Source organism: Branchiostoma belcheri, unplaced genomic scaffold, assembly GCF_001625305.1.
Source record: "Branchiostoma belcheri isolate BF01 breed outbred unplaced genomic scaffold, Haploidv18h27 scaffold3, whole genome shotgun sequence".
Lineage (NCBI taxonomy): Eukaryota > Metazoa > Chordata > Leptocardii > Amphioxiformes > Branchiostomatidae > Branchiostoma > Branchiostoma belcheri.
Genome location: NW_017803909.1, coordinates 966,968 through 991,065, shown reverse-complemented (window position 1 = coordinate 991,065; position 24,098 = coordinate 966,968). Strand labels below are relative to the sequence as shown.

Sequence of the window (24,098 nt, the reverse complement as noted above, 5' to 3'; positions counted from 1 at the left end):
TACAGAGGTTTAGGTACAGGTCCGGACCTGTACCTGTACCTGAACAATTTGACAAATTAACACGTGTTCTTCACTTTTTCAATCATGACACAGAAACAATAATAAAGTGTTGACAACTTGTCAGTATCTTCCAATCACAACCCTGGATCAGCCACACTCTCGCGATGTCTCGTGAGACTGAGGATCTCAAATCAATCGACGGTGTTTACGTCTTTTCCAGTGCTAATTTTTCGTCTTTGTGGTAGGATTTACCTATCTTTAGTCATATACATGGTGTAAACTAGCTATTTCGGTATATACTCGTTACTTCATGATCCGGTATTTTGGACCTGTACCGAAACGATTTTTACGGTATTGGACCGGTACAGTGTACCGGTCCGCAGCCCTAGTACATATCAATTCAATCTTCCAAGTAATGTAATTATCATCGTCATCTCCGATTAATAATGCAATATATGATGCTTGATCTCATTTTCTACGGTTCATTAGACACTCACATTAATAACATGCAAAAAATTAAGTGTGTGCATGAGTGTAAGAGACTAGGGTTTTACGCACACAGAGAAAAAACTCAATCTTCTTCAAAGTAGTTAAGTAATTTTTACACTGCACTATACATATATACTTCCATCCTAACTAACTTATATTTTGCTTTTCGACTATATGTAATGCCCTGTGTTCTGATTTTTGTTATTTACATGGCATTATGAATTAAAAACTGCATAATACCATACATGACATTCTGCACAAACATACTTGTTATAATAATGATGACGACTTGTTATACTTACTTTGCAAAAGTATCATTTGTGAGTGCCCTGAAAATACAAAACAAAAGACATATTACAAACATGAGTTATGAATAAAAAAATTATGTGACATTATTATCCATACAAAATAAGCACACTACAAAAAAGTATCAAACATTTCTATGATGTGTTCCCTTTCTCATCCAAAAGGACCTGACAAAGTTTATCACTTTATTCAGAAGTAAAAATAAACTACAACAGGCTAATACAACAAAAGTACAAATGCAGCACCTACCCCTTGGGGAATGGAATTGGATGCAACAACATAGCAAGGCCTGGTCTCCAGTCTTCATATGTAGACCTGAAACAATATTACAGTGCTCATCATGCTTCATCCTGTATTGACTAACATTCTCAATAAAACAAATTTTCACAAAATGATACAGAATGTCAGGAGAATTAGAAATTCTAAAAACAATAGAGGAATGCTTGGCTTAACTCACATTTCCTCCAGAATGGTGACAAAGCACCGTGTGACTCTCTCCGCCATGACCTTGTCAGTTATGAGAAGCGACTTGACCCGTAACACTCCATTCTTTCCACCGAGTCCCGTGACAGGCACCATTTTCTGAGGGTATTGCAACTTTGGGCTGAAGTGCAGGTTTCCGTCTATGTCCACGTTTGGTCTTTTTGGCCTCGTACCAATTGTGTATCCAGTGGCCCCAAGATCATTGTAGTCCATGCGTAGTTTCACCTCGTTTACTGCCACATCGCTCTTGGTCCCCTGCGAGTTCACAGATTCTACTGAACTGTCCATGTTTGAGTCTTCTCTGCAGTGCCCGTTTACTCTTCCTTCAGCTCCGTGGGACTTGTACAGTTCATTGTTCAACACTCCAAAGGCCTTTCCGTTGTCCACCAAACTGTCCACTGAACTCATGATGTTGGGCCCGTAGATTTTCCTCTTCTCGTCGGGCGTGTACTTGGGGCTGGTGTCGCCGGGGTAACAGGCGCGGGTGTTGAAGGTCGTCTTCCTGTCGCTGCCCGGGGTTTGGTCGCTGCTCTCCAGGCTGGACATGGAGCTACTCGTGGAGGACGGTGTCGTCTTGTGCTCAGGGATTGTGCTGTGATGGACACCGAAGTTGAAACTTAAGAAGGGGAGCAAGAAATGTAAGCAGGTGAAGTTAAGCAAATTTGCCATGGTTGTACCGGAGACCACCTAACACGGTTCACGACACAGCCACAGCCAACCACTGATCAGACAAGCAAGAGACAGAAGGACATCAAGTACATGAATAAAGATTAGAGTCAGTACAAACTACAGCTATCGGTATAATATGACAGACTAAGACCTGTTCTGTTTGGGTGGAAACAGTTAAGACTTAAGTTATTAAGATGCATTCAACTTGGCATCTAGTAACAATCTAGTAAGAACAATCTAGTAACAACATATGCTACCAAACTCTCAATCACATTATTACACAATTCAACTTATTGATTATTATTTCTTTGCAACAGTTACTGCAAACAGTTTTGACCTGGTGATACTGTACAAAACTGCTAAACAACAATGTAGACAACAAACTGAAATTTGGAACGCAATTAGCACACAATAAATACTAGCTACTTTGGGGAGCTTTCGAGACACACTCTGTCCCTTCGTCAACTTGGTAAGATCTCGTCTTGGAGTTCTCTTGTCACGTGACAAGAGACAGTCAAATGGTTTGTTGAAATGTATCTGTTTTTGAAAATGATGGAGAGGTTCAGGAATAAAGGGGAGAAGGAAGGGGTCAAATGATGTTTCTGATTACAGTCATCATTCAAACACAGCTGAAGACTAAGTCTATCTGCAATCAAGACTGAGATTACTTCCCAAGTAAAACTGAAGGTGAACTTACTGATATACACCGTCCTCGAAGCATGAGTAGATGGCTGCCAGGCAGACTGACACCAGGTTGTACAGTACCCGGTGGTGGGGACACGCACTGGCAGGGCCATGCATGCTGCAACAAACACACAGACTGTCAGTTTCCTTTACATAGTCTTCATCACATTATTGTTTTACCTTGGTGTAGAAAATGCTTTATGTGATGTGCTGGCCAAAGATAAAACATTGCATTATGTTTAGATGTGCCCATCTTAAGATACTCCCCATCAACAGCAGATGTTGCTACCTTTTGATGAACGCCTTGACTGAAGTGGTTCCATCGTTCTGTGAGTTCAGAGCTAAGATGTAGTCCTGGACAAACATCCGCAGTCGAGGGAACTTTCCAAAGTCCTAGACATAAAGAAAAGCAATCATCAAAAAATGTGTACAACCAACAGCAATTTCTAGCAGCATATAATATTTACTCTATAATTCAATTTATGGCAGATTCATACAATAATCAATCATATCATGAAGGTCAGCAAAAATATCTTAAGTTGAGATAAAAAGGACGTATAAATAACTATCACAGGCGTGATAAGAAGGTTAATTGCTTACTGCTGAAGACATCAAGTACTGGGTTAATCAACAGCATGATATGGCAAGCAACATGGACAAAACATTGAAGACGTGTACAGAGTCATCAAAACCTGGTGGCGGGTCCTTACCGAAGTGTGCTTCAGGATGCGTTGGATGATGGGTGTGAAGATACTGGTGACAATCTCTGAACGGGGTGAGTCACGGCAAATCTGGAGACACAAGAAAATTATTGGAAGATCATAATGAAACAAGACCTTCATGTGATACCAGTAAAATCCACAAAGTCCTGACAAATTAAGATTTGCATTTTTTTTGCTCTCCATCTATCTACACAAGACGATATCATTATTTTACAGAAATATGATTGGCATTCAAAAAACTTCAATGGAAGGGACTATGTGATCCAATTATGAAGTGAAGTCTTGGTTCAAGTACTGCATCCTGTACTTACACGTGTTGACAAGAAGATAGATGAGTTAAAAATAGAGAAGGTAGCATGTGGTGCTGTCATTCCTAACAATGGCTTGTGCATGTGCGTACCTTACTGAAGAACTCAGCTATCTCGATGGAGGGTTGGTTATCCTCGAGCAGGGGTGCCATGTGCTGTGATGAAGGGACAAGAAAATGACTACTGTAAATCTTGAAAATACACTTTTGTATTCATGTGATGTTCAGTGACCTCACAATGGTGACATCATCACCATGCAAACATTTGTTCAGTAATGTACTTTTGTGTCTCCACTGCAAACCTTTAGCAACACCTCCTTTTCCTCCAAATTGTGCAATTTATTCCCTGCAAAATTAAATGAATCTACATTGTGTACAGTATCTTGTTCCTGTTAGTCAGACACCTGATGATAACCTGCCCCAATCTAAGCCAACTGCCCTTCCATGTCTTCATAATGGCTTACATTCTTCTTACCAATATCTACTGATAGCCACCGTCCCCTTTGCCCTTTTCAGAAAGACAAAGAACTTTATCATTACCAATATCATTGATGGCTTTATCAGATCAATGAAGAAGTCAGATACTTTCTGATAGCAAAAAATTACAAGTAAGACAAAACACACTGTTTTCAAATCTAGTTTGAATAACACTTCATTGGGCTGTAGTTGTTTTTGCCACATGCTGTGAATGAGCAAAATGTCAAAGGCCGATGTCATGATATCGCAAGCTTTTATCTGTATATTCCATTAGATTCAGCAGCAGCAACTGACTGCCTCTTTTACTGAAAACAAACGCCCATGTAGCTTTGATGTGATGCTGCTTGATTATAAAACATGTCGCAGATGTTGTTTTTCCTGACATTTTACCATCTTGTGACAAACAAGTCTTCACCATGAAAAAATGAATTGCACACAATTATATTGCTATATTGTATTATGTTATAAATGGTATAATATAAGACTATACGACGGATGGGTTATACATTAGTTGGGTGATAAGTATGCGAAAATTACATACGTCCCGGAGGTTAAACCTCAGATTTTTTGTTATTTTAGAAATTGATGTACATAGACTCAAGGCGATATTCAACCTCTAAGTCATCTTAATAGCAGAGTATGTGTATTTTAGTGACACTTATGCAACATCCTGTCACAAAATCTTGTGGATTGCTTGCATTTCCCTCTGTGTGAGTGAGTTGTGTTGCTTATGTAACTTGCTTGATGCATCTACACGCCTACATATAGCCTCCCTCAAAAAGGACACAACTGAATGGACCCACCCTTAAAAGCCACTCAAAATAAAAGGCTACAGACGGACATGAAGCAGCCTATTATCCACTTTCCTACAAAGAGAGAAAGCTGTCAATTTCCCCCAGATGGAAATGGCTTGTAAAGCTACTTCTGCTTCCATATAAGTTCATGTTCAGGGAGGCCTATTAACTTCCACATCAAATTTCTGGGCACGCACAACTGTAAATCACAGGGGCCCATAAAACATGCATGACACAACTGTTAGCACCAAGCCAGACAGCCTTCCTATCTATTCCTAACACCTGTTCAGTCTTCCCTGCCAGTCGTTATCAGAATAACACATGAACATTCAGCAGCCTACAAACCTTCAGAAACATAATGGTTATTGAGTTAACTACTGTTAGTTACAGGCTAGCTATTATCAACATGATCTTTGTTTAACATTTAATAAGGGCCTTCCATCAATGATTTTTCATATCATATCAAATACCTTTCATTTTTAGAATCCTGTATTTTTCAATGCCATATTTCTGGAATTTTCTATTTCTTAATTCTGCATTTTTGCATAAATCAGTTATTGCTAGCAATAAACAATGATGCAAATAGCAACCAAATTTCATGATTCATCCATGGTACATAAAAAGGCAACTAAATCTTAATCTTACTTCTCAATTTTTTTTCAACAGATTCTCTTGTTGCTTTTCCTCAAACATTTCAACCTTACTCCACATTTAGGCCCACTTAGCGCAGAGATGAATCAATAATGGGATGTTAAAAAACCCCGGGGCAACACTGCAGCCTCCCTGCTGGTTGGAGTCGTGAGCTGGGGCCTTGCCAAATTAATCTGCTGCTCTCCACAGCTCAAGCAGATCCAAATAACCACTGAATCATGGCCACTCTATCAAAGAGAACACCCTCAGGGAAAGGGTTGATCTGTTATTCTTCTCACGAGTTCCAAAACGGTCCGCCTTTGTATTTTTGGCTTGCATAATGTTATTAAGTAGTTACTAAAAGCGTGGCCGGTAGAATGTTTCTCATTATGTTTTATTTACCGTATATTGTGGACAGTCAAGGCCGGAGGCCAAATTCTCAGATCTTGCATTTCAAAGTTGTTTTTCAGGAGCAAATATCCTCTCATTCATTCTTACTGATGCTTGTTTTTTGTCAATCAACATTTGGATTCTTTTTTAATGAACATTGCTGGATACATAATCATGTTGTCCTGTCTCCAAAGATTTCAGCACTCTTCAGAAAGCATATGTAACAGATGACATTGATCTGATCCAGGACAGATCCATGCATGCTTGAAGGGTACACAAAGGTTTTACTGTCACCATGTCTGGTAAAGGTCCCTCATGGTCTCTCTTCTACCCTGAACCGACTACCTGCTAGTTTATTCTAACCAGGCATTAAGTCCGCTTTACGAGACGACAGGTGAAGTCTTTTATGTTGACTTGCCTCGGAGTTATAATGGATGAATGACTCCAACATGTATGAAATACTTCGCAGGAAAGGCCCAAGGCATTTCACATGAAGAAGGGCTTAACAGGGCTTGGGAATCGTGACTGCACCACAAGCCTGATATGGCTCTGCAAATTCCAGCTACAAACCTTACAATTCTGCTTCTTCAGCAGAAGCCACGGTAATATGATCTATCAAAATTGAACTGACTAGGGAAGATGTACAAATAAGTACAAAGTTATGAGATGTGCAGATATAACCACATCCTCAGCTTCAGACTACAGTAAGGTTCATTTAACCTTTGTATGATGTAGCATCTACAAATCCATCAAGTTGTTCTGGTTTACTTATTCAACATTCTAGGAAACAAGGATAGACCATAGTGCAGAGGTTGGTGTTTATGTCTTGTAAAATGTTTCACAGTACACTGGGACAACATATCAAATTTTAGTACAGTCAAATCTGCCTAACTGACCACATATTCAAGCAAACCAAGCAACACATTATGACAAGAAATTTTCCAAAATGGTTGCAACAATTTTCATGCAATATTATTCACTGTTGATATGTATAATATAATTTAGACATCGTATATGTAATATGCTACTAGTTATACTGTCAAATCACCACATTTTTCATCCATTTTTCATCACATTTAAACATTCAAAACACCTGAACTTGGAAACCACTTTGTACATTTGTATCTGTCATGCTTTTCTCTTTAAGAAGACCACCTGTCCAAATAGACTGGATTTTCTGGCCCCCAGAGTGGTGTTCTAGGGTAGGTTTGACTATAATTGAAAATGGTTCTCTATCTGTGTGGATAATCAAGACTATATTACCTTGCCATTCCCCAATGTAGACAGACATGTACAAATACATTATTTACTTACCCGAATCAGGCATTCTTGGTCTGCCTTTTCTATCAATTCTGGGTTCTGAAAATGATAACATTGCATTTGTAACTAACTGTATGCTTGAGCATTTGTCCACAGAAAAGGAGAAACAAAAGTTTGCCATGATGATGCTTTATTCTATATTTCCTCTGCAGTTCACACAGATGAATATGTAGAGTATTCAAGTAGGGCTGACATCACTAGAATTGTGTTTCACAGCAAAGGGCCAAAATGGGAACACAATTGTAGTCCCTAGTTGTTATCTTTGAAAATCCTTTTTTCTCTTGAAAATTTTGGTCCTGTTTGGAGACTTTTGGGCTAAAAGGGACAGGTAGAGTCTATAGTTTCCTGCTTTGGTCAAGTTTTTTTTATTTCACCAGTTGAGTTGTTGAGTCTGAGCTGGTAAACCCCGTTTTCCTGGTATATATTTTGAGGGAAAAAACCCTTGTGACAGAGTGGAGAAGAATGTTTGTCATTGAAAACTGCGAAAGTACTTTTATGAGTCCTTGCTTTATCTAACTATAGCCTTCAATTCCAGATCTAATGGTGGTACAGTACTTACCTTTACCAAGAGCTGTGAGAAAATCTCCAAAGGCACTTGATGAATACTGTCATCCTGCAGCTGCGTTTTCAGTGACATGTCTATCAGGGACTGCAGAACAGGAAGAAGGTACTTGTTTAAGGTCAGTGTCAATGCCAGTCTTAACTGAAACTATTTAAATCATTTTTCCAGTACTCTTAGAGGCACCATTTAACACCAATATGACAGCATTATGACAGAAAAAGAAAAAGCTAATGACTCCATGTTACAGTTTTTTTGCTTTATTTGCTTGAACTTGCAGGTTGCTTTTCAGTCTGGTCATGACTGAGAAGGTCATACAAAAGCTGAGGAACATTCTGGATTGAAAAATGGGACAAACTTTCCAGTTGGCATGCCTACCTAAAGCCCAGACAAGAGAATCAGTTCTAACAACATGGTTACCACATGTTTTCCCCATAACTTGTTTCAATCAACTCTGACCTTGCTATAATGTCAAGTACATCATGCAAATTTGGCAACAGGGACACAACCAAGATGGGACTAGAGTGGGAGAAATAATCCATCTCCCAAAAATCAATAAGTACATTGTCAAGGACGTTAGTGACTGTATCTGAATTTCATATCATCTGGTTAGCACTTTTCAGAGTTATATTTGACATCTTCATGTACTGATTATGACATTTTATGCCAATCAGTTGTCTGCTAAGAGCATCCTACTGTACAAGCTAAACCTAAATTTTAATTCTAAAAATACACCGTAGATTCACACCTTCCAGAACATTTTCAAAAAATCATTCTTCCATTCAATCCACGGACTGCAATTTCTATTTTCAGTCGGCAAGAAAAATGGAAAGGATGTGGATTTAGTCAAGCATGTCCTTTAGGAGTCCCTGTTGGCTTTCCTCTTGCCTCCCGATCCATTTTGCTTGGTTAAGAGGATGTATTTAGGTCATGATGTGCACTTCTGCAGATAGCCCATCTCCTGGTAATCCCGTAGGTCGCACTCCATTCAAGTAGAAGTGCAGACTGAATGGCACCGCATTGATTTTTGGGGCAGGTATGTATTTTACAGATGTGCAGTTAGTATATGCAACTGGGTCAAAGTGCCGTAGTCAGTGTGACATATACTAGAGATTCCTAGGGTCTATTCCACTACAGTGTGTATCCCCAAGATAGGGAAACCTGTTAAGAAAAATTTCATGACCAACAGCAGGCAATAGAAGTTCAGGAGGATGGCTTGTGGATGATGTCTGCATAATTATCTATTTATCAAGATGAACAATATTTGTGGAAGGTTTGACATAACTGGTGACTTTTTGAAAACATGACATGCTGGTAACCTTTTCAAAATATCAACCCCGAGACACTCACACCAGTAAAGGCAACTACTCTTTGATAAGGTTCTTTAACATTGTGGTTACCTTAAGTGTATGTAAGTGTGATGTGAACCAGTATGAATTTGGTCATGTGATATTGCCATCATGGTCAAGGTTGTTTCATTTCTCTAAGGAATGAAAGGGAAAGACACATCTGCTCTTTCAAGATACAATCATTTCAAAATCCTCTGCAGAAAAATATGATTTACTGAGGGATAAAAGACCCTGTTTTCATCTTTGCTCTTTGGAAATAATGCTTCAGACTGTCTTTCTCAGAACTTGAGTGAAAAGAACCCTTCAGCGGGCATGCTGTTCATGTCAGCTCAAACAGACAGTCATCATCCAGCTGCTAACAACACACGCCGCTCACGACTCTCTTACGTAAAGGTTTCTCAGAAGTTCTGCATGCGCTTCATACGATTTGCAGTAGCCAATAAATCAAGAGCAAACACTGGTAGGGTGCACAGCTGTGGCTTACCTCAAAAACTTACCCTTCATGGTTACCTATTGTGAAGACTACCTCTACAAGACTGACAGTAGACTTTCAATCATGCAATGATTTCATGAAATTATACAACTTTCAACAAGATTTCTACATTATGACTTGAATATCATTGTACAGATTCACATAGTACATGTTAACATACACAAACTGCATGATTCAAAGGCATTACTTACTTTAATTTCTTTCATAAGCACCTCAGGCCGCTGGTTATTGGTCAGTATTCTTCTGTACCGATGCACAGCTCTCTGCAAGAAATGGCAACATGTCAGCAATGCATTCTGGGATAAGACTAAAGGCCCATGGGGTGATACCAGACTGGTACAAGCCAGTAATGCATGCAATCCTGGAGGAAATGGTCAAAAATGTGGCATTACCTCAGGGTTCAAAACATCAGATCCTGAAAACTTACCCTCAAGTACTAACCTATTATCTCAACTGCAATTTCAACAAATTCTATACAAATACTATATGGTCATTCAGCAAATAATCCCCCCCCCCCAAATGAACACTTGGATTGGTCCTTTAGCCTTCAAGAAGCCAGCTAACAATCATTCCACTATCTCATGGGGGTGCTGGTAACCCCAAGGTAAAGAAAGGTATTTTTTAATATGGTAATTCAACAAGCATAAAGTCTGTCTTGCCTGAGCCACCACAAAACTGCTGAAAATTCAAATCCTCCCAAAAAAAAGGGGTTTTCAATATTTTAAATCTTGTTTTTTTTAGCTCTTAGGTGGGGACTAGGCGCAAAGTTCATGAACAGGAAGCGGTCCAACCACAGAGCCCTGATGGTTGTAATCATCAGGCACATCTGTAACCACAGGAAACTCTTTGTTTATTTTCATATGTTAATTATGTAACTCTCCATCCCTACTCTATGGATGTTTCGATGGGTTTGCTGGATCAGAAGTATAACAATAAAGGGTTAATGCACTGCCCCGAGTTGTATATGGTGTCATAACTGCATGAGCAGCTGCCATAACCACCGAATAAACCACCGTGTGAGCGAAGCGAACGAGGTGGTTTATGAGGTGGTTATGGCAGCTGCCCATGCAGTTATGACACCATATACAACGAGGAAAAGGCAGTGCATTAAAATTATTATCATATAGCCTATCCAAACTGTCAATCAACACAATTCCTGTTTGAAATACAACAGCTTTAATATATATACATACATAAAAATACATTCGAATATATTATACGCTTTAAAACAAATATGGATAATTTCATTTAATGCAAATTGTAGTTTAAATGAAGCTAAACAAAAAAGTTTATTGGACAGAAAAATGCTACAAAGGTTTACAGAAAGAGTCGCATGCCCCTATACCCTATAACATAATGGTATCAGCCATAACACGACATGTGCTGTTATTCCGCCATAACACCACATGTGCTGTTATCGGGAAATAACAGCACGGGTATCCGGGCCTCTGATTGGTCCGCGCCGTCCGGCTATATGATAATTGATTGTAACATCCAGAAATTCATATCAGTTCTTTTCCCAGAAGCAAACCAGTGAAATTCCATGTGGTATTGCACAAGTCTTGGTATAATGAGAGCAGAAGAATGATGTAATACTGATTCCAAACCAACTTGACCCCTCAGAGTTTACATGGTTTGGACACACAGTTCAGAACTAATTTTAGACACTAACAACTGAACCTTAACAAAGATGTACACACTTCACTTGTTCCCCAATAAGTCTTCCTCGTATAAAGAGCTTTGTCAACACTGGCAACAAAAAGCAATAACTACGACAGAGCTTTCACAGGTCTGCCTTCCGCTCTCCTGCATCACTCTGCAAACATGGCCGCTGATGGACTGGAGATTTGGTCAAACAATGTCCCTAAGTACGGTGTCCTCAAGGGCTTTCATCTGTTATTTCTTTGATTTATACTAACGTACTGCTAAAGTAGCCCTCCTTGTTCACACATGAAATTCTGCAGTCAGTACTTATCTCCATGCACAAGTACAGTAGCTGACGTCAGCAATCTTCACATGACAAACTGCAAACATCACTGCCGCCAAAAATACAACTCTCCCTTGACACTAGTTAAACATACATTCTGAGGCGAGTTATTTTTGCTTTTCTCAAACCAAACCAAACCTACGTAAAATTTTACTGTTAAGGATAAAATGTTTGTTTTTCTGTTTACTTACCTTCCATTTGATGGAATACAACCACTGGTCTCTCAGGTAGGCATTTCCAGCCTGAAATGTGTATTGAACAATGATCAAGTGGTGAAAGCGTCATATCATACTAGTACAGAATATCATCAATGGTTCTCTTTAAGAATAGTTCACTACACTGTCAAGTCTATGTTGCTCCTATATTAAGGCACTGGTGCAGACATTTTGTACCTTTTACTGATTTAGGGGTGCCTTTACATGTATACCCATCCCTTATGCCTATCCCCACAACATTTTATTGTGTTATGAAAAAAAGGTACATGACAAAATGGCACATAACTACCAAAATGACCACTGCTCAAATCACTACTAAAAATGGATGCTGTGTGGTACCTGTAGCAACATGGATCCATCTCCCACGGTAATTCTGAGGCAGAACTTCTGCCCTGTGTCCCATTTGCCCATGTCCTCAATTGCGCTGTATAAGATGGGTGACTCCATTACGCCACATGGCTGGAAGAAACAACAACATATACAGCAATCAGTGATAACACATTTCACGTCTTTCATGTAGTTCAGAAACACACAAACACAGACATTCACACAGAGACACATAAAGACTATACTGTAAATGGTTTTATTTCATGGTAGAAGTGAAAGGGAGCCTTATTAATTAGCGAGGTTTTCACAGTGTTTTAAATTTGTGGCTGAACCAATTCTGGAGTCAATACAAGGAAGACATATTCGCAATGTCATGAATTCGTGGTGGAGTGGTGACTGCAAATGTTTCACGATTTACACTAAATTACAGTATTATTTCCCTCTCTAGGCGGTGAAATACATAATAAAAGCAGGTTTTCATATTTCATAAGTTGAAATGGTTGAAACCATTCCAAAAATCAGAGACATTTGCCTACAGTCTACTTCTTTGATCATTTGTAATGAATTATTTTTTTTACCACATCAGCTATCATGGAGAGTTAAGTGCTTTTGAGGTTTCTTAGGAATGAGGTTCTACATTTACCCTTTTATCATAAAGTATTAAAGCAACATTACTATACTTCTAATAAAGAAATCATCATATAATTATTTAAATAATTGCTGTTGTCCACCCAATTAAACCTTAGCTACACAGTCTAATTGTTTATAACTTTGCCCTATCACTATCAGATTTGAATTCTGTTCAAATTCACTACTTTCATGGTCCGGTATCAAGCCCCATTAAATTACAAGGTTAGTTTTACAGGGGTCTGATTCATTACTAGTATCATCTGAAGATCAAGAGCTAGTATTACAACTGAATGAACAGTAATGATTCACACTCCTGTCAGTTTGTATTTGCATTGCAAATAAACCTTGTTAAATACAGTTTTAATGAACAATTCCTGAAAATCTCAGAATTTTCACCAATCCTACCAATCTTTAGGCAAAGTTGTCTAGTTTTCGTTGATACAAGTTTTCCCTTGGTCATATTTCCTCACAAAATTAAAAGAAAGTAGAATCGTGTGCTTGGGGTGGTGTTGAGAGGAAGCATATTTTACCTGCGGTCACACGAAGGTGCTGGCGCCAAGAAAAACAAAGCTTAGTCTTTCTACTGAGTGTCTGTACCTACGTCACAACATTCTTCCTAGATTGTAATGACCTTTCATTGGTGCTGATAACCATCATGATTATGTTTGCGTTCCCTAATGATGTGTTTGCCTGTCGTTATTTTGTGCGTCTGAGGACACCCCTTGCACAGCGAACCTGAACAGGGTAGCTTTGTTGTAATTTGTTGCTGCCAATCTCCTATTTACGAGCATCTCACTGACGCACGTTCACTACAAGCACCGATCTTAATTTCTGATCTTCTAACACTGACTTCATAAATTCTAGCAATTTTCAGCACAATTCATTTTCACTCCAAGAAAAAATTCAAAATATGTTCAATACAAAAAGCATGTACTGGAGCCCACTATCTCAACAATCAGATACTAACCTTGCTTCTGACAAAACATATGCATATTTTCACCCTAAAAAGGTCATGCTTCCAATTTGGGTCAACCTGGCAGCATAAGCTGAAAATCTAAATGGAAAACCTGACATAGCTGAAGTATGTTACCCCTTTCCTACTTTTGGGTAGGTTCTCAACTAATGGACACAAGTAGAAAGACCTTGTACTGTGTAATTAAAATGTCCTTCCGGTAACAATTCCTCCAAATAGTAAAACAACCATTTTTCAGATCTATGTATAAACTGTGGCCATCAGGTGATGAAGAAATGTTGACCTTACAAGTTACATGACCAATTTCCATTGGCAACATGAAATTAGTCTCATTTTTACGTGTCAAAATATTCTTATCAAACTTCTCTTAGCCCTTCAATATTTCATTGACTAACTCTAAGTACGGTACATGCGGCTCAATACAAATCAAATTTTTGTCACAGGGAAATTAAGATAAATGATCTAACATCATTGTTACATAATGCATATATAATACGTATATACTATTGCTAATTATGTTTACATATGCATACTGGTAAAATGAGAGGAGGGTAAGATTTTCCATGGAAGCATATAACTAAAATCTTACAATGGCTTTGGTAAGAACAACATCCAAGCATCTTACTTAGTCTTACTCCATAATCATTATTTCCCAGTGACTGACCAACCCCAGACTTAGTTTAAGTCTTTGTATAACAGTTAAACTATAACTGGTAATGTCAACATGCGGTCACAGACTCACAGGTGAACACAACAGTCACGACCAGCTGAAAGTGTAAACTTAATGTTTGGGCCAAATGTACTTTGAGCATCCGGGCTAAAACTAATGTTCAATCTCCTGATAATTAGAGTCTGAAAATTTGTAGGCTGAGCCAAGCAACCTTTCATTTTTTTGTACAGAAGGGCTGACCATTGATAAAAATTTAGGGAATGTACAAGACATGTCAGGACAGGCACTGGGCCAAGATTTTAAGTGCAACACAGACTCTGACAAATCCAAGGACCTAACATCTGCATATTCAATGCTTTATATAACAGCCTGCGATTAACATGAGCCCCAAAATACAGACATAAATCTGGGATTGAGGTGAAATTTGTTGGTTACTAAGGTTACTTGCCTCTACAGAGCAATACAAAATCAAAAGCCATCAAGAACAAGTACAATGCAAACATTCAACATACAATACATGTGTACGACACATATTATGTCTTAAGTTTATCAATGCCATGGATTAAAATTGCTTCCTAATTTGACTACATGTAAATATTGTGCATGTTCAGATCTAGCAAAGTAGCATATACATGTATTTACATCCCATATTCCTAGTTTCAAAAAGAAGACTACCGCGCAACACAGTGATCTTTATTTTTCTGTTTACATATTTGGAAAACTTTTAAAGATTAAAATTGGAAACTGAAGTAGAAAACAATTATCTGGACAAAATCAAAGAAACTGTTCTTATCCAACCTTGCTTAGCCACTTAACATTTCTACAAATGTTTGCTAGTACAAAAGATTCTTGTATTAACATAGTAATTGAATACTGCATATGGTCATATACTTTAGATGGAAAAGATATTATGTTCAGGAAATCTGTAGCAAAAATATAGCTGACAACTTCAAAAGTTTTGTACACATCACGTTCATTCTTGAAAACAGCTGGAAGAATTTCAATGGAGGGATTCCTGATAAAATAACAGTACCATAAAAGGAGGAGCACACATATATCAAATTTCTATCCCTACCTTATATTTACAATATAACATATGTAGAATCATACTTGAAATTCAGCTAATGCCATGGACATTTAGGGGAAGACACGTACTCGACATAGCTAACACAAAAGGCCTTTGCTGCATTTCTTCAACACCTCATTTCATTCCTTCCTTCAAGAGTTCCTCCAAAAGTAACCAGATGATTAAGAATTTGTGTATGAATGTGCTGTTTTTAAAATACATTGTAAACTGATTGGAAGGGTAGAGCTTACAAAAACATCTGGGTGAATAAGATCCCGTTCATACCAGACTTTCAAAAACCAGTTGAAACCGCTGAGGGAAAATCCGGCTAAAACCTCTAGAATTCATACCAGACTTGACATAACTGGTTTTGTAAAAATACTGTCCGTTGAATATCCAATTAATTGGCCATGATTGTAATTTGAATAACCGTTCCTCCCACTCTTCCCATTGTTGTCCTTGGCCTTCTTGTATGTCATCTTCAGATTCTTTATCTTACTGTGGCACTGCTCCGTTATATTCGAGAAACCATGCTCCCCCAACTTGACTGAAATTTCCAGGTAAAGTAAAACATTTCTGTTTCGGTACAGCTCACGAGATGGCTTTTAAACATCGGATTTAATCTGCTAAAAAACTGATTTGCATTCACACTAGGCTAAATAAAAACCATTTTTTTTTAAACCAGTTGAAACCGCTAAATAAAAGTCTGGTATGAACAGGGTCTAAGTCAGCCATACCCAAAGTCCACAATCCATTACAAATATATTAAAGCTCTTTACTTATGGTGGCAATATTATGCATGAGGCACCCATAAAAAACACCAAGGAGGGACACAAGAGACTTAAATTTGATGTGTATAAGTATAAGGTTGATATACCTAATTTTTGAAGATATTTTATGAAAATTGTATGCCTTTGTTGAGGGGATACAAACAAACTACCAGAGATTTCAAATCAAAGGTGGCCATCCAAAATGATTAGATTATCCCCTACAGAATATCACATTTCAGAGCTGGATCAATTCAAATCAAAAGCTAGCATTTATCAATTGGTTTAAAAGTAAAACCTGCCTGTTTGTCTTGTTTGGGCACTTAAACTTGGATAACAATTAACAAGAGACTGAGTAACTAACTTTGACTACTGTACGTTGCCATTCTGCCATCCTTTGTGATCACCTAATTCAAAGTCATGTGACTACAGACATGTAACAGAATACAGCCCCAATCCATTTAAACATTAAAGGGAAAGGTGTACTGTACCAATTTGTGAAAAGAAATGATAGAAGGACACCAATGCAAACTTCTGGTGGCCTATTGTTTTAAAATACTTTATAACCCTATTTGGAGATCAATTTGAACAAATTATAGCTATGCCAGACCCTATTCAATTGTGTTTAATTCAAGTATTTCATATGGGTACTACTTAGTAGATTGAAGTAAGATTGCATGCAGTTAGGATTGATAGAGAATAACTAACAGATGTGCATCTGCCAGACTACAGCACCCACATGTTAAGTTTACAAGAATAGCAAGGTTTGTAGAAGGTCGACAGATAAAAAGCTTAACTTGGCCATTGATATCAGTCTTCTTGATATCTGGTCTGTAAACAAACACATGTCCAAGGCTTAACAAAAATAGCAAAGCTCAACCATGTTGTCATCATATTCCAGCCTTCCTTCCACCAGAAACAAGCTCATTGTGATAAATACTGAGTTATCTCTTGGATTTACATAATCCAGTTACATCAAGGAGCAGGAGACATTTTCCCCAATTTAAAGCACCATGCATTTTCCACCAGCCCCAAAGGCTTCTGGTACTAGCAGATACAATTATTTCATATTACAACTTCCAAAACATTGAGAAACACTCTCAAAATATCTGCATGACCTCTATATATACATGTAACTTGTACACCAATATCAGACTTGTTATGTCTGATATCCATACTGTATGAAACAGTCCACATTCACTGAATACCATTACATCATGAAGTTGTAAACCATAATTGCACCATTGATACATCATTAAACATCACTTAACAAATAACACCATTTTGAGGACATTTATACTACTGGACAAATCTCTGAACAGGGTCATTCTTATTTCCCATCATATATAAAACATATCCATGGGAATTCAAAATATGGCTTTTAATTGGTAACAGCAAACATGATTTGTAATGAAAATTTCCACCGAGTGCTGTTAACGGCTGGTTTATGAGAAATGCTGTGGTTTCGGTACATTGGACTTCGCCACCCTATGACAATTACGACTGACAAACGCTGCGAGGTTGGGGTGGTGATTACACATCTGAGTGCTTCACCCAAGGCAATGCCAACAAACAGGGACATGTTTTCCTTCAAGACAGGAACATCCTAAGGCCAGGTTATAAATATCACACTGTTTTTGGGTCCAGTTTTTGGTCCTGAAGCAAACCTTTGGAAAAGGGCAAAATAAAAGAGTGTTGTGAGTTCTCCCCCCTACATCTCTAGTGTTGCCCTCTCCTCCAAAATGCCGCCTGTGCTACTCTGCATCTCTCAACCAGCCTTCCTCCTCCACCATCTCTGCACTTCCATCTCCCACATACACCCCACATCCGTCGCGATACCAGAAGGAAAAAAACCGCTCCTCAGAAAATAATGGCACCGGTTTAGGGTTAAATAAAGAGGGTATGGCACGTTCTGGTGGTGGTGGTAAGTATGGTAGGGAGGGAGAAACATTGTTTCGGAAAAATCGACAGAGAAGCGAAGGTTGGTACTTACCGAGGCAGACCGGATCTCGCCCTGGTCCAGTACCACATGATGCTGTTCCCATCTCCGTAAGTATTTTGAGCTTAAAATCTTGCTGACCAATGTCCGCGTATGGTTTAGCCAGCAAATCTGGACATCTCCCTCGTGGAGTAAGGCGTATCTCGTCCCAGCAGCGACGGTAAATCCCGTCTTCGGGCCGCCACTGTTGCTAGTCGCGTTTCCCGGTTCTGAAGCGTTCGCCATTTTGCGTGTGTTGTTATTGCACGGCAGCACCCACCCCGATCAGCGGAGTCGAATGCGCGACCCCTTCGCCGCTCACTCGAACACCTTTCTGGGGAAAACCACTGTCATACTTCTGTCCACTATTTTCTCACGACAACAGTCCGTTCGATGTCCCAAACAAGCAGGAAAGACGGTCACAGATGGCCTTATCGTCTGGTTTTCTCTCCACTGTACATCCGAGTACAGTTGGGCTGGGCGTCACGTGACCCTCTGACGTCAGTGCCGTCGGCTATTTATGGAACCCGAGTTGGACAACGTGAGGAGTGGAATGAGAGGCTGAGACGGCCACGGTCTTTTCTCAAGGTGCAAGTCAAACAAAATCTTGTAACCCACAACACAAACTTGCGTGTACTATCCAGTAAACATCGCTCCCGAACTTTTGTTCTTCCAGATGACACCAGGGAGGTTCTATCACTGAGTCAACATAGGCCGGTAAACGGAAGAAGTCGGATGCGTCAATGACTGAATGAGTTATTCAGGTAAAACTAAATTTTCTGCCATCACGCCGGTAGTATTCAGGTAAATTGTTACAATTTGTATATCGTCTGAATCATTTCCTACTCAATTATTTTACATGTCGCGTGAAATAAAAAAGAAAAGTTGCAGAAGAATTAAGTGGATCACTTGCCTTTATAGTCTCAGCAGAATAATTAATTTCCTATCCGTATGCCCAGATTTTCGTTTGACGCAAATAGCTTCCCCGTTATTTCCTGTCTTGGTTTAAGAAACAGCGGAGAGCGACTTAAAAAGTTTTTGTTTTGTAAGAGACACTCTGAATCAACCAGCAAAATACCTTAGTTCTCCACGCTGAAGTGTGGTAGCACAATTCCAAGTCGGCCAGAATATCTGTTACTTTTCATTTGTCAGTGCCGGTGACCTGAGATAGAAAGCTGTTTATTTGGTCGGTCTTCGGGGATTTTCAGACGTCAGTGCTACGTTAATCCTCTCACGACTCGTGCTGATGAGGAACCGGTACAAGCGGTGGTTTCCTGACAGTTCCGATATGAAGACCGCAAGGAAAAGTACTAGATCCTCGCCGATGACCCAAACAGACGTAGTCGGAGGGAAGACCGTGACTTCCTCTGAATGACTCGGTCAACTTCCGCACCTGTCTCCCTCATAATGACAACCTAGGATAGGAAAAATGCGACGACTTTCTCTTCGAATCCACTCACTTTAAGACTACGTCTTCTTTGGTAGCGCTTATTTGAAAACTTATGGTGACGTCAGTACTAGTAGGTTCCGCCGTATTGGTGCCCTGACGTGTTGTAAGTTCAGAGCAGGGAACTTCAAAAATCTATTTGAAGCTACTTGTTCAGAGTGAATCGTACCGTAAGCGTGCCCAGGGTCTTAATGTTTTATCATTGTGGTGCTGTGCCTCATGCCATGGGCCGATGTAAAATGAATATTGAAAGTTCCTGTTGACACGATATGGCTCTTTTTGAAGATTTTTTTACTCCTTGATAAGCTAATGCTTCCTTCTCAGAAAAGGAAAGCGCCTCTTGTTTTGGCAATCTTCAGTATACATGCATTACCAGAGTAAGTAATCATCTTATTAATTACACGTAGTTGTCAGCAGTTATCTAAACTTTTCTTTACAGACAGACCGATGGCAACTCCAAACACTATGCTTATATATAGCGGTATTTTCATACGCTACTAAGTCCACCCATTATAGACGTGGACTTTTAATGTAATTTACCAACTCAGATGAACTTTCATGCTAAGTCCACCCATGTTGTCACGTATATACGGTGGCATTAATTCTTTATCCACCTCACGGGGTAGTGACGGGACAAAAAGCACTCCAGACATCCAACTTCAACAGCTGAAACTTGTTTAACAACAAAATCTGAAAGATACGTGGCTTTATGATTGTTTCAACAGCAGTATATTTTCAGTCATTTATCTTTTTGAATTTAAGCGTTTATAATTCTGCGATAAATAATCTGCGAAGTGTAGTGATCTAACCACGTTATTAGTACAAAGACTTGTAACAACCGCTTTTTTTTACATGTCCCAAGGAATTCCCTTGGAAGGTCTTCACTCAACTCAACTTGAATGACTCAACTGAAAAAACTCAACTTGAATGACTTTCAAACTTGCGGCATTTCATGTCACTGTTGTCCTCGCATATAAAACTGAACTTTCAGACTGTTGAATCCTATACTGCACCTGTTTCCATCTGTCTGGTGTCCCTGCCGTCTACAAAATGTCATCAATGTTTATACCCCCTACATATACGTATATTGGGGTTAATCTCTATTGCGAACTCGGAAGGGCTAAATGGGTTATATTTCTTTTCGCGTTGTTGCTTTCAGACCATGTGGTCATATATCAAAGTGGCAACGTTCCGGTTTGGGTGTACAGTATTTCAAAGTGATGGCGCCGGTGGCTATTTTGTTGCACTGGTCGGTTGGTCTCAACAAATAAACACCCGACAACATCTGTATGTCCCTGTCTGTGGTTCGTGCAAAGATCAAAACAGCCACGATGAAAATAACTGAGAAATACAGGAGAATATTATATCCAACTCATCAGTCACTTCACAACTCAGTAAACAAACTTGCAAATTTAGTAAAGTTGAATCCACGGTCACCCTCAGTTTTGAGTTTTTTTTACAGAGATTTTTCCAGCGCTTTTCGTTCCTTTTTGTTACATTTCATTGTTCCTTTTTTGTGTGTGTTGAAGACCTGTACCCTCGTGCTCAACCTCAGGCAAACTATTGTACTTTTCGATTGGAATTTAGTGCTTAGCAAGTAAGACGATAAAGTTTGTTTTTCGAACAGTAACAAAGCCGTTTCAATCGATTAACTACAGTCGTTTGGGCCCCCTTTTTTAAATACTAAGTATTGAGTAATGTCAGTTCTTTATACTGTAAAGACAGGTGGCATTCAATGTTTTCCCAGTGAAAACGTTTGGATTTGACAATGTCATGAAGACAATCCTGTAAATAAACTAAACAGACTAGAATCCTGCTACTTCATGTTCTTGAAGCGGACCGTTCGCGGTTTGGTGGCAGGAATCCGTGTCACGATTGTATTGAAAACATTCCATCAGGCAGTGGTGTGCGTCACACTTTGTCAATGACGTCACGGGAGCCCGCACCACAGACATGCCCACTCTTCTCGTGACCGGAGCCAGATGGTGCCACGGCGAGTGTGCCGTCCAGATGGGGACATCCTCTCCGCCCGTTTTTTACCGGCCTTCTCCCTTGTCTCCTCTATCTCTGTGATACTTCGGGGTCAATTGGATGCGACGGCAACGACCTCGAACCGTCTTTAGTGGTCTATCGTAAGTCGCAGGGTTTCTCTGGATCGGCCTACATGTTACTACAGAGGTGCCTTTAGTGTCAGCTACGCAGTACAATCGCAATCTTCCAGTACTACATGCCGTCAGAGGCAAACGCGTCGACTGCAGTACACTAAAGATCGATAAAAAAACGAAGACAACGGATATATGGTTTGCTGCTCTACGTCAGAACTTCATGTACATAGTATCAACATAGCAACCCGTGACCCCAAGTTGAGGCCGGTGCTTTCGTCTAGCGATTTTAGTCTAGAACTGACGTCCGAAGCTGTCAGGAGCTCGGGCTGATTAACGAGCTGATTAGGTAGGTACTAGGTAACCAAGAGAGGCGGAATCGAAGTAGTACAAAAAGCCTTCCTCATTCAGAATTTGGCTTATTTGTAGTACGACGCGTTGATTCCAGAATCAAACTTGCTCAAATCCACGGTGTTGATAGGCTTCGGACTATGCCATTCACATTAGGACGATGCCATTCATTCACACACGCTCAGTCAGCACCGGAGACGGTGTCCTGGATAGGCAACATGTTTATATATCGCCGATCCTCTGTTGCAGTTACGGAACTTGGGACACGTCATGCATATCGAATATGGTAAGACGACATAGCTGTCCCTACACGGGCACCTGATAAACACTAGCATGCCTAGTCTCCGTACTCGTGACGGCATGTGTGTTTTGGCGATGTCGCTTTTGTGTACAACAGTAACTTTGGACGGTTTACACTTGCGCTTACACACCATGGTGGTCTCTGATAGATGTTCCGGAACTTTTTAAACAAAGTGGCAAACTACTAGTTCTAGTATCACCAGAGAGTCAGAGACGCTTTGACGAGCATGCAAGTCACACAACAAGTTTGTCTTGGTCATTACCTTCGTCGAAAGGTGCATGGTGGCTATTCAAATTTTAATTCTGTGGCCCTGTGATAATTATAAACTCTCTAGATGCCATCCTGGATAGCTATGTGTTCTGATGACTATACTCAGTTAATAATCAATTTCGGCTACCAGACCCCAACATCTATATCAGTAAGGGTATGTTTTGGTATAGGAAATGTCGAAAGTAACCAGAGAGTACTGGGCGCCCTTTTAGCATCCAATGGAATTGGACCAGCTCCCGGAAAGTTTCATCACTATTTCGCGAGCCAAGACCTAGATCTAGCTATCAACAAACACAGAAAATGCATTCATAAGTTTGTTTAGTTATCCAGTTTATAAGCAAAAAAATATCGATTGTAACGATTTCCAAACTATACTGGTGGTATGAACTCTGATCGAGTAAATATAGAATCGACTTTGGAAACTTCTGTTGTGGCGAAGTTTATTCGTGGACGCTTATTATTGAGGTTATGAGGGAGGAGTCAGACAAAATATAACATACAGATTACATGATTCCATATATACCGTTACAAACATGTAATTCTACATGCATGGTGGACATGACGCGATGCTATTTTTATATAACGTTATAGACGTATTAGGTACTTATTTGGCCTTTCAGCTACAAATAGGAATCCTGTAAAGAGTAATAACAAAGGCGCTTCTTCTGCCTTCTTTCTTCTTTTGTCAGAGAGCACAGCAGAACATTTTTGTACACATGCTAGCTAATGGCGCTAACAAAGTCCTTCACATTGTATTGGGGGGGATGTTCAGTAAGTGAATTGATGTTGACGGTCTCCTTCGACTTGATTTTTCACCACGTATGCGCGAGCTGCTTCAGTAATTCTCAGTTATGACGTCAATCGATTGTACGTGCGAACATATCTACCGTGGCCGACAAGGACAAACCTGCGTCGCCTGCGCGCACACCTGCGTCGCCTGCGCGCACACCTGCGTCGCCTGCGCGCACACCTGCGTCATGTCTGCAAGAGCTTCCTCGTCTGCGCACGACTACCTGCGTCGTGTCTGCCAAGAGCTTCCTCACGCCTGCACAGAAAGAGCTTCCTCGTCTGCGCACGAATACCTGCGTCGTGCCTGCCAAGAGCTTCCTCACGCCTGCACAGAAAGAGATTCCTCGGCGACCTCGCTGCGCGCAACGAAAGCTCGCTGCACGGAAGAATACGTGTCACCCCTGCCCTGTTGAAGAATGGACGGTCCCCTATTATAGGTCAAGGGTCACATTCGCTGTCGTTTTTGTTTACTTCAGTCTCAAATTTGTTTTAGTTTTTATGCTTACAATGTCCGGCGCGTTTATTAATCAATAACGGGCCCGTTAGTGATAAA

At 39.8% G+C, this 24,098-nt stretch overlaps 1 protein-coding gene across 2 annotated transcripts in view; it reads right to left on the bottom strand.

Annotated features, from left to right (window-relative positions):
* The window catches only part of LOC109473734 (C-Maf-inducing protein-like), a 25,443-nt gene extending 6,650 nt beyond the window's left edge, over positions 1 to 18,793 (bottom strand). Inside the window, exons 1-13 of one of the 2 annotated variants that reach the window (XM_019773728.1) lie at positions 18,301 to 18,793; positions 12,214 to 12,333; positions 11,851 to 11,901; positions 9,864 to 9,935; positions 7,831 to 7,920; positions 7,266 to 7,310; positions 3,754 to 3,816; positions 3,342 to 3,422; positions 2,921 to 3,024; positions 2,645 to 2,749; positions 1,253 to 1,894; positions 1,045 to 1,110; positions 792 to 818 (exon numbers count right to left, since the gene is read on the bottom strand). In XM_019773728.1, coding sequence (XP_019629287.1) covers positions 792 to 818; positions 1,045 to 1,110; positions 1,253 to 1,894; positions 2,645 to 2,749; positions 2,921 to 3,024; positions 3,342 to 3,422; positions 3,754 to 3,816; positions 7,266 to 7,310; positions 7,831 to 7,920; positions 9,864 to 9,935; positions 11,851 to 11,901; positions 12,214 to 12,333; positions 18,301 to 18,531 — 1,697 coding nt within the window. In that variant the 5' untranslated portion in view covers positions 18,532 to 18,793. The remainder of the gene's footprint in view (positions 1 to 791; positions 819 to 1,044; positions 1,111 to 1,252; positions 1,895 to 2,644; positions 2,750 to 2,920; positions 3,025 to 3,341; positions 3,423 to 3,753; positions 3,817 to 7,265; positions 7,311 to 7,830; positions 7,921 to 9,863; positions 9,936 to 11,850; positions 11,902 to 12,213; positions 12,334 to 18,300) is intronic. The other variant, XM_019773729.1, reaches the window with a different exon arrangement.
* Positions 18,794 to 24,098: the final 5,305 nt, after the last annotated feature.